The following is an 11,672-nucleotide window of genomic DNA, read 5'->3' as shown; positions in this document are numbered from 1 at the left end:
AAAAACAGGAAGGTAGAACTTGCCTTTGCCACAAAAATATTAACATGCTGTCCTGCTTTTCAGCGTTTACGGTATGCTACTTCACTCAAACTTTTTCTAACTTTTCTTCACTTACTATTGTTTATATGTGATAATTTAGTACGTATATGACATATATATATATATATATACAGATATATATTGGTTAATTTTGCAGATTATGTACCTGACATTAAATTTTTCATTGTTTGGTTTTTCATGGCCAATTACGTGAATATACTAAGATGGGTTCGATAATTTATAATTATGAATGACTCTTACCTGAAGCACTAAAAGTCTGCACCAAATAACGACGTAATTTTGTTTTGATAGAAATAGAATAAAAATGCGAACAAAGTTTAGCTTTTTGTTTATTTGTTTGTCACTGTTCTTGACATGCTTTGCCAACTACCAGCCAAACTGGGAGTCATTGGACAAAAGGCCCCTTCCTGAATGGTAAACAGGTTATGCTATATCAGCATGACTATGACCATTAACATTGAGGCGACTATATAGTAAGTGTCTTTGTGGTCAATTCTTTTCACATTGTAGGTACGATGATGCCAAAATTGGAATTTTCATTCATTGGGGAGTGTTTTCTGTGCCAAGTTATGGTTATAGAAATGCTGGTGAATGGTTTTGGTACCGGTGGAAAATAACTGCTAGTCCAGCTGAAGCAATTTTCATGGATGCAAATTATCGGCCTGACTTTCAGTATGCCGACTTTGCGCCACAATTTACGGCTGAATTTTACAATTCTAATGCATGGGCAGATCTGTTTAAGGTGAACATTTCTCTTTCATCCTTATTTTTTTAACCAAAAACTGATTTATCTATTTTGTTGTTTTTCATAAACATGATAGTTTTTTAAATAGATAATTTTTGGAATCACATGGTAAAAATAAGCTTTAGACATTACTCATTGTGAACTTAGCAACATTCTTGATGTTGACATGAAAATAAACAACTTCTTAATGGGAAGTAGAACGTCTAATTTGGAATTGAATTTTTTGGCTTTAAGTTAAAAATTATATCTTGATAGGAATTTGGATTCTTGAAAATTGTTTTTAAATATGTATATGCATCAGAATATCTCAATTCCACAGCATAAACCTTACTAACAAAACAATTAAAGACAACTTCACATGTGCTTATCATGGATTCCTTCAGTCATCTACATGTTTTGCAGGCATCTGGTGCAGGGTACGTTGTGCTTACAAGTAAGCATCACGAGGGATACACAAACTGGCCATCGGTGAACTCTTGGAACTGGAATTCTATGGATGTTGGCCCGAAACGAGACTTGGTGGGAGAACTGGAAAAGTCAGTTCGCAACCGAACATCCCTTCACTTTGGTCTGTACCATTCCTTGTATGAATGGTTTAATCCATTGTACCAAAAAGATCGTGCCAATGGTTTTACTACTCAAGACTTTATCAGGCAAGCCAAAAACTCTATCTTAACTGCCATTGAAACATGTTGGTTTTGTGTACTCCTTGTAATCCTTTCCAGCTTGTCATACAAAGAAGGGCTATGTACCTGTACATCACTTTTGAAACTTGGGAGCTGTCATACATTATTTACTGTTGTTGTACACTCAGAACAAAGACAATGCCCGAGCTGTATGACATTGTGAGACGATACAAGCCAGAGCTAATCTGGTCAGATGGACAGTGGGAGGCAGACAGTAGTTATTGGAACAGCACAGACTTTATTGCCTGGCTTTATAACTCAAGTCCTGTCAAGGTTCGATCTCATAGTGATCTGTAGCATTTTAATTATACAATCAATAAGTTTTATTTTTACATCCACTTGTTGTTCCCTGTTGTCTGTAACAAAACAAATTTTCTCTTTTCCAGGATACCATAGTCACAAATGATCGTTGGGGCAAAGACACATTGTGCAAGCATGGTGGTTATTTGACATGTAGTGATCATTATAATCCAGGCGTTTTACAAGAACGAAAATGGGAAAATGCAATGACAATAGACAAGGACTCATGGGGATATAGAAGGAATGCTGTGCTTAGCGATTACATCACAATAGAATACCTACTTCAGGTATAATCACATTTTTCTCATTGATGTTTCATGACAATTTGTTTGTTTTTGTGATTGTTTGGTCTGACTTCAGTGCATTTTTGTTAGCACAATTAGCTAGATGCTACTTGTCATCTATCCAACATAAATACCACTGTGGTTTTCAGCCAAATTATTGCAATTCAATAACCAACCATATACTGTGATTTCAAATATCTATGATTAATTATTATGATTTAATCTAACACAGTGAAATAAACGTTTAAAACACGTGTCAAAAAGTTACTGTAGAAATTAAAATGGGAAATAGAGATCTGTACTAAATTAGTGAATTAGTAATAATAATATATGTATAGCACCGTATTTCAGTAAAAAAAATAGCTGCTCAAAGGTATTATATACGGCATAGATAATTAATAGTTCTAAGAATAACATAATAGCTATCACACAGATAAGGTCATTGAAAAAGTTATCCTATATACATATTTACTGAATGAATCTTTTTAGGTTATTGCTGACTAGCTAATCAATACAATATTACGGTTGGTCTGTGGATAGCTTTGAATTGTAATAGCCTATGAATAATTCAGATGTTAATTCTCTTTGATTCAGCAATTGGTAACAACCATTAGCTGTAATGGAAACTTTTTGTTGAATATTGGCCCGGCAAAAGATGGCACCATTCCGGTCGTATATGAGGAACGGCTTCGTCAAATGGGGCAATGGCTGCAAATGAACGGAGAAGCAGTGTATGGAAGCAAACCATGGAAATATCAAAATGACACAACAAACCAGCATGCTTGGTACACTGCCAAGCAAGGAGGTGATGTTGTGTACGCTTTCCTCTTCCAGTGGTCTCAATCGGTCACACTCAGGTCTCCTCTCGCAAGCTCCTCATCTGCAACAGTTGATCTCCTCGGAGGCAAACCAAGTCTAGTATGGATGCCTTTGAAAGAAAAAGGAGTGAAAATTGAAATTCCCGCATGGTCTAATGCAAAGTGGGTAATGGTATTGAGGCTCACTGGGTTTAAGTAAGTTCCTATTTGAGGTTCCTATTTTAGTAAGTTCCTATTTGAAGTTCCTATTTTAGTAAGTTCCTATTTTAACAACGTCAGAAGTTTATTTCACAAATCATGTTTATAATGAATTACGTTTTGATTTATCATCATCCCCTTCTTTGAAAGTCCATGATAGAATAGATGCAATGCTGAATAATTTTTATCTGGATTTTTAAATGTGTCAGTCTTTAGGTATGAAACATAGAAATCCTAAATGTCTGAATAACATAACATGTTCTGTGGTGGATCAGAAAAGTTATGAATTTTTGTTTTGATATAAAACATCAAATGTTATGAACATGGATAATTTTTAGTTGTTGACATTAACCTATTGTCAAATACCAGGCACCATAGTTAAAGCTTTCTTTCAATCTATTCCAAAGGTTCGATTATATTAGCTACACAATTATTACTTTCAGGCTGAAATATTTGCAATCCCTATCTTGATTTTTTGTTTGTTTGTCATATGCTGGTAGACCTCATGTCCACAGCAACTTTCCTATCTGATTCTATTATGCAATTTAAGGAATTGTAGTTGAAAATTTTCCACGATTTTTTGTCATATTCCTCTTGGGTTTCTACGCTATTTGGATTGCTGGCAGTTTTTATGCGGAATATTTTTCTTATTTTACTACTTTTTATGCACTATGAACTATACTGTTTTGTCCAAGAGTTATCTTGACACGTAGATGGTAAAGATACAGGGTATTGTCCTGTTTTATGGGATTATGCTGTTTTATTTTATGAGATTCCATTTGCTATACACAAGTAAAAGTTAACAAAACACAGTGTGGTGTTTATATTTTTAAATACTAAATTTCTTTGCATCATGAAAACAAAAGTTTTGCCGTTAGCAAGTTTATTGTAGAAATGTTTATTGTCCAATACAGATTCATTGCGTTTGTGTACGTACTAATCACTGTAAATAAACGCAACTATGCATTTAACTGTAGTTAAAATTAACACATTCTTACAAGAAAAACGCCTTTAAACTAGCAGCAATTACCGTACAAAAGTCATACTATTGCAGGGGCGGGCAACTTCTTCGGTCGGCGGGCCTGATATGAGAAAATGAAGTACTTGGCGGGCCGGATTCCTGAATAGATTGGAACGCAGCTTTGTCTTATTAATGTTCATGGTCGAAAATGTTTGCTCATAAATGTATGTAGACCCGAACAGAAGAAGTAGATTTATGGCCACCTTTCTCAGGTTGGCAAACTTGGACTTATTCAGTGACGCAATACAGGGATTGCGGCAGAATGTGGCCGCAGGCCACATTATCATGTAAGACCGGAAACTGTCTGCGGGCCGCTCAAAATCCCGTCGCGGGCCGTATGTTGCCCACCCCTGTACTATTGCATCGTCATTTTGTCAGTAAGACAGAAATCCTTATTCCTTCAAGTCGCCCTTGCTTGTCAATGCTTCAATAGTGTAATGCACGACCTCTCACGGCTAAGTCAATAAGCCGACCAAATCATCATATGATTGAGCGTTGGCCCACGAGGTCTTGGGAGCTTACGAAAATAACTAATAAAGTGTCACTTTTATTGGCTATTTTTGCCTTCTTGCCGCCCTACGTAAACGTCCCAGTGTGTTACAAGTCAGAGCTGACGCTATCCTTCGAAGTAATTCGACATAAGCTTGAAAAAATCGATGAGAACAGACGCAGTGTAGAACCGGGATGAATATGGCTATGAAGGCAACCTGGAAACCTAAAACCACGTGGAAGGTTGAGTTGGTGGCGCCCTCGTCCATTCCCAGTCTGTAACCGGTACAACGTTTTTGTGTCATTTTAAAACAATGAATATTGTATCAAGCCATAGCAAAGGGAGCGCAATCGGAATAACTGTTATTATTCTTCCAACTTTACACAACGCACCTGTCGTGGAAGTCGCATGGGCACATCACAGCTTGTTGTATTCGAATGACGTAGTATGGAAGCCACTCGACGACGAAGCTTACAATGATGAGTGCTACACGGCGATACAATGATAATAATCATCATTGGATAAGGACAAATATGTTTTATATTTTTCCAATGCTTTCCAAGCAACTTAGCCTAAGTATAATAGACTATTTCAGTGTGTAATGCACTTCAGAGCCTACCTTTTTATATGCAAACATACAATTACATAGTCAAGGGGTCACCAAACTACGGCTCACGGACTGGATCAATCGCAACACGACGAGTTCAATTTGCAAAATAAAATGAACTCAACACGAATAAATAATAACTTAATAGATTTTTTTCATAAAAAGTACCAACAAAAGTGATAAACCGCAACTTACCCTTAGAGTATGCCAATGTGTATTGTGTATAGAGACCCGTGGTTTCTGCTTGAAGGTTGTTTTAAACAATGTTTTAATTTTTGTGGTGGACCAAGAAAGGCAGAATATGTCAGAAGATTTAATTTGGAATCAACGCAATTGTAGGCCCACATCTTGTGGTTATTTTCGTCCACTCTAGCTAGTAGGCCTATATTTTTCTCAGCTGGTTCTCTCAAAACGAAACTGCGCGTGTAATCTTTTCTTTAATCGCGTAATCACTTTCGTTCTCGGTTTCGCTCATAGATATGGTTTCACTTAAACTTCACTAGATATGCGTTGTGTATGAGCGACAAGAATCTCGCGTTACAGGACTACAGAAGTGAATTCAAGATTCCACAGAACATATCTGTTAAAGAAAAATAAATACTTTTGCTGGAAGTCAAATGTCTGCAGTAAAACTAATAAACAGACTTTCGGAAAAACGTGTTTTGGTAGCCTATACTGTGGCAGGCAATCTCTATATGACTTCGGTTTGATATACAAATGGTAGAGTAGACGAATGAATTCAGCCCAAAATTAAACTCTACGCAAAGATACCTATTGAAAACGAAGGAGGTTGCCCACTTTAACTCAGTCTTAAAGTTATGTTTTTCTCACTTGTGGTTAAATCTTTTTTATTTTCTTAAAAAGATGCAAAGACGTAGCTTTATACTGCATGTGCAACATGTAGCAAAGCGTCTACCGATTTTCAAGCAACTTTCTTTTAGTTAGCCTACATAAAAATGGCGACTTTGTATAGCTCCAATGTCATAAATAACCTCAGTTAAATTATATTATGTCTGAAGGCGCAGTCGAAAGGCCCACTGAACAGAAAAGCATGCGGCTCACACCGTTTAACATCTCTATCCAGCCTGCTCAGAAAAGAATTTGGTGACCCCGAATATGGTGACCCCGGTAATCAACAACCTAGCATAATAACTGACCGAGATTTTTGATTGCTTTCATCCTGCACCTCCAAAGCCAGGTAGGAGTCACCTGCCTTTTCACAGAGCTACTTCTTCTACTGCTGCAAGCTGATTCGCGGGGCATCCTTTCTTTCCTTTCCGAGAAGCACTTTGCGTCACTGCGTCTGTAACTCCGTTGATCTCTTATTTCGAAATCTGTGTTTGGCAAAACGGCGATGTAGCATCGATTGCTGAGAGATCTACTAAAGCTGGCGAGGTTGTTTCGCAGAGATAAAGAACTCGAAAACTGGGATGGCGACGATGGCCTTGAACTTTCTTTCATTGCGTTCTCGGAAAATTTTGCGCGGGAATCAGCCCGGACTTTCTGCAAATGGCCTACTATTACCGTAGCGCGTCGTTTCTTACTGGTGAGCTCTTTTGACAAGCTGATCGGCGGACTGTTGATAGACAAAGATCGTTGCCTCCTTTTATAACTGATAACTCGATCAGAAAGCAATTTTTGCAAACCACCATGATGCTGTTCGATGTTCACAAAGCTGCAGGAGTTGAGAGAAAGCGTTGACATGCCAGAGAAGGACCCTGTTGATGAAATGGCGGATAGGCTACTTTTTAGGATGTTTGGTGTTGAAAGACTGTAAATTTCAGTCGAGTCTTTCCGAGATACTTTTCTTTTACAAGAACCATTGCTGGCAAGAGCTATGGATATCCTGGGCAAGTTCTTTTCCGAAGTCGTCCGTTTAATTTGTTTTGTTCGAGGGGCATAACTGTTTCCTACGATGCCGTGTCGACGTATCCTGGCTAGTGAATGTTCCTTGTTATAATTACTTGTCGAGCCTGCATTAATGGTGCTTTCCAATGGAATATTTCTGCTTACTGGTTTCCGTTTCTTGCTACTGGAAAAGGTTGGTAGCACTGAGTTGCTTAATCTGGAACTATTTCCGTGCTTTGGAATGATCTTTGGCATTTCCTTCGAAACATTACGTCTCAGTTGCCGTATGATTCCGACAAACAATGTGGTGTTTAATATCACAGGAATGCAATAGAAGCAAATAAGATCTATTATTGGCGTGATTTTGGAGTAATAATCACAGAAATTGCTGACTCCCGTGTTTGGTATATCTAAAAATTGCAATGGGATCCATTATAGCTGATAATACTAATGTAATCACTTCTACTAAATGTGTAGACTGTAAAGAAGTATTCATGAGCTTAAACTTCATTATATAATATTTCTTGAAACATCTAAGCCACCTTACTTGATATATATGGATATGTCGATCCAAATGTGGCATTTGACACCTTTTCCGACATCGCACTACCGTTATTTGAAGTGATAAAAAGCAATTTGCTTTTCAGTAATCCACATCTTACAAAGATTAGCGTAAAAGCAACAATATAGTTTACAATGTTAAAGTCAAACTTGGATTCGACCAACATTGCATAGAGAAAACCAGTTTCAATCAAAACCAATCAAATATATAATATAATCAAAATATTTGGTAGCCTAAAATTGCCTGAGATTAACCGAGTGTAGTCAACTAAATCATTCAAGTAGTGAAATTCTTGTACCGAATTCTATGATCGACAGATTCACAAAACGCATCAGGCAAGGAACCAGCTGCAGCCGCAATCCATGTGACGATGATGATACGAATTGTTCTGTTTCGATTTGCTGCCGTCCGAGATTTGAAAGGTCTGCTTAAGCCGACGTATCTGTAAAAGATAGCATTAACTTTTAAAGATCACGTTTACAAATTCTTGTGACAAAAGTTATCACGTACAGGAAAATAACTCGCCTTTCAAACCCTTGCGCTAGAATGTTGAGCGCGAGAACTATACACATGCATTTTTGACCAAACGTGGCCATAGCCCTAAGGAATACGATTTTAGTCACTTGAACACTGAGCAGGTGTGCTGGATGTATCCAAGCCGAGAGAGCGATTGACACAACGTTGCATAAGGATAAACTCTGGTAAGAACGAATTCTTTATGATTATGATTATAAATAACTTTCAATTTTCAGCATTCAATTTTCTACACTGTACAAATCAAGCCGACGCCGTCATCAGCGACCATCAACAATCACGTAAACGACATTTTTGGAAAAAATCCACTTACTGACTGGTAATAATTTGTTACAGTTTTCAACTTTTTTTCTGTTAAAAGAACTATCAACGATAATATGTTCGTCAGGAGACCAAAGACGTCTAGCACCAACAGAGCAATAGGTAATAACATAGTTAAGCTTTTTATACATATAGGCTGTAAAATAAAAGGTAGACAAAATGACAAAATTATAGATTTAAATATCAAGCAATATTTCCTAAACCTATCGTTTCCTTCTCTAACTGGGGAAGATTTGCCTGCTGTAGTCCAACTATAGCTATATCACAAAACTTCAATTGTAGTATATAGCCTACCGTTCACAAGTATTGAAACTTTTAACTGCAATTCCATAAAAACTTTTGATTAATCACCTTCTTGCTTAAATATCATTTCTTCCTCTTTAGCAGTGATAAGTTTAAGCACAGCGACTTGTACTTACCAGGTACAGGCCCATACGGGGTTTGCTCAAAAAAACATCACCCATCATCTAATGTGTATCGTCGGTACTGTCAACAAGGGTTTCAAAATGTGTTGCTGAGACATAAATCGTCGCGACTAATTAAACGGCGCTTTAATAACTTTTGTCACCTGACTTTGTTTCATCGGATAGCCTAATCAACCATTATATATAAAAAGATTGTAGAAGTATAGAGAAGTGATACTATAAGCAAGTCATTCTATCTACAGCTTGTCTCATCGTGTTATATTGTTTTGTTTAAGCTGTTTCCTTTTCTCTTCCGTCAACGTCGTTATTTGATACCCATATACATGTAAAGTCAGAACAATACATAGGGTAAAACTCTTTTTCTTTCTTCTTTTGTCTTGCCACTAAGATAATTGCCTGGATAATTAGAATACTGCACCTTCCTCCAAGCCATCGTGAGCTTTGCAGTTTGCTCAGATCAGTCATGCAAATGTGTTTAGAAGGCCAGAGTAAGTTCGCGTATTGGTCTTTCTAATCCTGTAAAATTAGATCATTGAGAAAAGAACCCTATTTTAAAAGTTAATGTATAAGCAATAGTCCTAGGCTCTTTTATTTCCAAATTGCTGACACAACGACCAGTAAAAGAACTTTGTTTTATTTTCAATACTTTAAAATTTTACCGGTGTTTATTTCTGTTGGCATCGATTAATCCAATATAACATTTCGTTTGTATAATAATATTTCTTTTTGGTTAATATGTATTCAAAGTATTCTGACATTATTTATTAAATATGACAATATTTATTGAAATTATTCTTCTGATCTGACAAACAAGGTTGTTTTACTCGAGATGATTTCTTGACTCAAGTAGTACTAGAATACTAATTTTATAAAAATACTTTGCTCGACTTTCAACTTAACAATACTCGGCTGTACCTGGTTGTTATTCACAATATTTTAATTAGTAAATTTTAATCATTGTTTTTTTGTAAATTGTATAACCTACTTATCGTACTTTAGTTTCATGAAAGACTAATTTTAAGCTGTATATTCCTCAAGGCTTTTATCCAAAGTTATATAACCCAATCTTGGCGTAGTCATACCTTTTCATATATAAAAATATTTTTAGATGCTCATGGTAATGGGAGAAGATATGATACACAATATTGTACAGGACAGAAATGCATAATTTGAATATATAGAATATGATATTGTTTTGCGTATCTTTTATTGCATGGCAATATGAAACCAAGTAGGCCTACTAGCTTAGTACTAGCTACCTTGTCTTTCCAGCAGGTTTTGTAAGCTTATTTGCTTGTAACTGTACTCGAAATGCAAAACCAATACTTGTATTCAGTTCCGCTGACAAATTTAGCAAAGTTAACCTGCTCAAGTTTTTTCAACCTGCAAAGCATATCCCTCATGCACTTCATGTCGTATTATGCCATGGTTCTGTTTCCAATTGATTGGTGGCGTGTTTTTCTCGAGGGAGCTTGTTGAAAAATTAGGTAGGGATTTCATTGACAGTGTTTGTGCATTATGTCAATTAATATTACGGCATTTTTTTCTCACCAATCGAACTCCATGATTAACTGAAAGGCGAAGCAAGAACAATAGGCGATGCTTCATAATAGTTGATATAGAATATTAACTCCTCATATTCGGTGGCATCACCAGATATCTATTCCACATTTTCAACCATTTATGCTGGATTAATTAATTATAAATTAATGTTTGAATCCAGTTAATACATTGCCTGCTGAACTTCAATTCCAACTGTGAAATACTTTGTAGCTAATATTTCAAGTTTTCTCAGAGACTTTTTGCATATCTCATTCGCTACGAGATTTTCGTCTGTGTTTTCGCGTCCTCTGTAGCCTAATATGTCTACATATTCGATTAATTGTTTAGCAAAAATACTGTGCACACAGAGTGGTACCAATTGGATTTGCAGTTGTAAGTAAACAACAGATAAACGCTGCAATACAATACAGCATCTCTATATCCAGTTTTCAATGTCGTGTGTAACAAATTTGTACCTTTAAGTTTAAGCACAAAATGCGGCATTATTGCTTAATGATATTGCATAAGCTACATCATTTTTGAATTTTGGTAACACCACACTATATAATTAACATACTGTATTTATTTCAACATTTTGAAAAGCAAATTACTAAAGTGATACAGTTTGTGTTGTATATAATAAAAATATTGTGTTTAAATTAACTCCTATACTCTCCTAGTATAACTTGAGTTATGCTCACACTGCCTGGAACGTGTGTTTTGCAGTGACGCGTGCACGCTTCTCGCGTAGAGTAATCAGCATAGTATTTTCGCATGCAATGACATTTTCCATTACAAAGTAGCCTATCTTTGAGTCTAGTAAGCAGGGTTGCCATACCGTCCTTATTTCTAAGATTTGTCCTTATTTTAAAGGTCCGTGTCTTAGAAAATATGTTTGTCCTTTTTTCTAAGAAATGTCCTTATTTTCACTTTCGTCCTTATTTTTAGGGCGGAGGTGGGCACTTTTGTCCTTATTTTGGGCATTTTGTCACCTTTACGATACCATTTTGTACCAAAGAGATACCAAAATTATGAACATGCAGATAGTGTCTTGTTTTTTTTTTTTTTTTTTTTAGGAAAATTGGTTGCTTTTTTCTGTTGTGCACTGTTTAATGGGGTATTCCTCGTTCATTTTCTAGTCGTCCTTATTTTTGAGTTGAGACTGATGGCAACCCTGCTAGTAAGCCTTGTCAGTAAGTTGTTCCAGCTTTATGTTTGCTATCTATCATTA

General features: G+C 36.3%; 2 protein-coding genes across 4 annotated transcripts; one reads left to right on the top strand and one right to left on the bottom strand.

Annotated features, from left to right (window-relative positions):
- Positions 1-323: 323 nt before the first annotated feature.
- Positions 324-3,901, top strand: LOC143459458 (alpha-L-fucosidase-like). Of its 2 annotated transcripts, XM_076956641.1 has the most exons (7): positions 324-474; positions 571-802; positions 1,208-1,458; positions 1,620-1,764; positions 1,878-2,078; positions 2,670-3,102; positions 3,161-3,901. In XM_076956641.1, the coding sequence occupies exons 1-6, from the start codon at positions 365-367 to the stop codon at positions 3,090-3,092; spliced, it is 1,362 nt and encodes a 453-aa protein (XP_076812756.1). In that variant the 5' UTR covers positions 324-364; the 3' UTR covers positions 3,093-3,102; positions 3,161-3,901. The 2 variants fall into 2 exon arrangements, with proteins under 2 accessions (XP_076812756.1, XP_076812747.1); XM_076956632.1 differs by having other exon boundaries at positions 2,670-3,901.
- Positions 3,902-4,137: 236 nt separating this feature from the next.
- Positions 4,138-8,865, bottom strand: LOC143459442 (uncharacterized). Of its 2 annotated transcripts, XM_076956613.1 has the most exons (7): positions 8,467-8,863; positions 8,145-8,317; positions 7,918-8,061; positions 7,605-7,714; positions 6,367-7,467; positions 4,995-5,088; positions 4,138-4,877 (listed from the first exon to the last, which is right to left on the bottom strand). In XM_076956613.1, exons 1-7 carry the CDS (start codon positions 8,584-8,586, stop codon positions 4,667-4,669), a joined length of 1,953 nt encoding a protein of 650 aa, XP_076812728.1. In that variant the 5' UTR covers positions 8,587-8,863; the 3' UTR covers positions 4,138-4,666. The 2 variants fall into 2 exon arrangements, with proteins under 2 accessions (XP_076812728.1, XP_076812735.1); XM_076956620.1 differs by lacking the exon at positions 4,138-4,877 and having other exon boundaries at positions 5,035-5,174; positions 8,467-8,865.
- Between the last annotated feature and the right edge of the window lie 2,807 nt (positions 8,866-11,672).

The sequence above is a fragment of the Clavelina lepadiformis genome, chromosome 1 (genome assembly GCF_947623445.1).
Source record: "Clavelina lepadiformis chromosome 1, kaClaLepa1.1, whole genome shotgun sequence".
NCBI classification, from domain to species: domain Eukaryota; kingdom Metazoa; phylum Chordata; class Ascidiacea; order Aplousobranchia; family Clavelinidae; genus Clavelina; species Clavelina lepadiformis.
The sequence above is the reverse complement of the archived record's forward strand: the minus strand, read 5'-3'. Positions and strand labels throughout refer to the sequence as shown.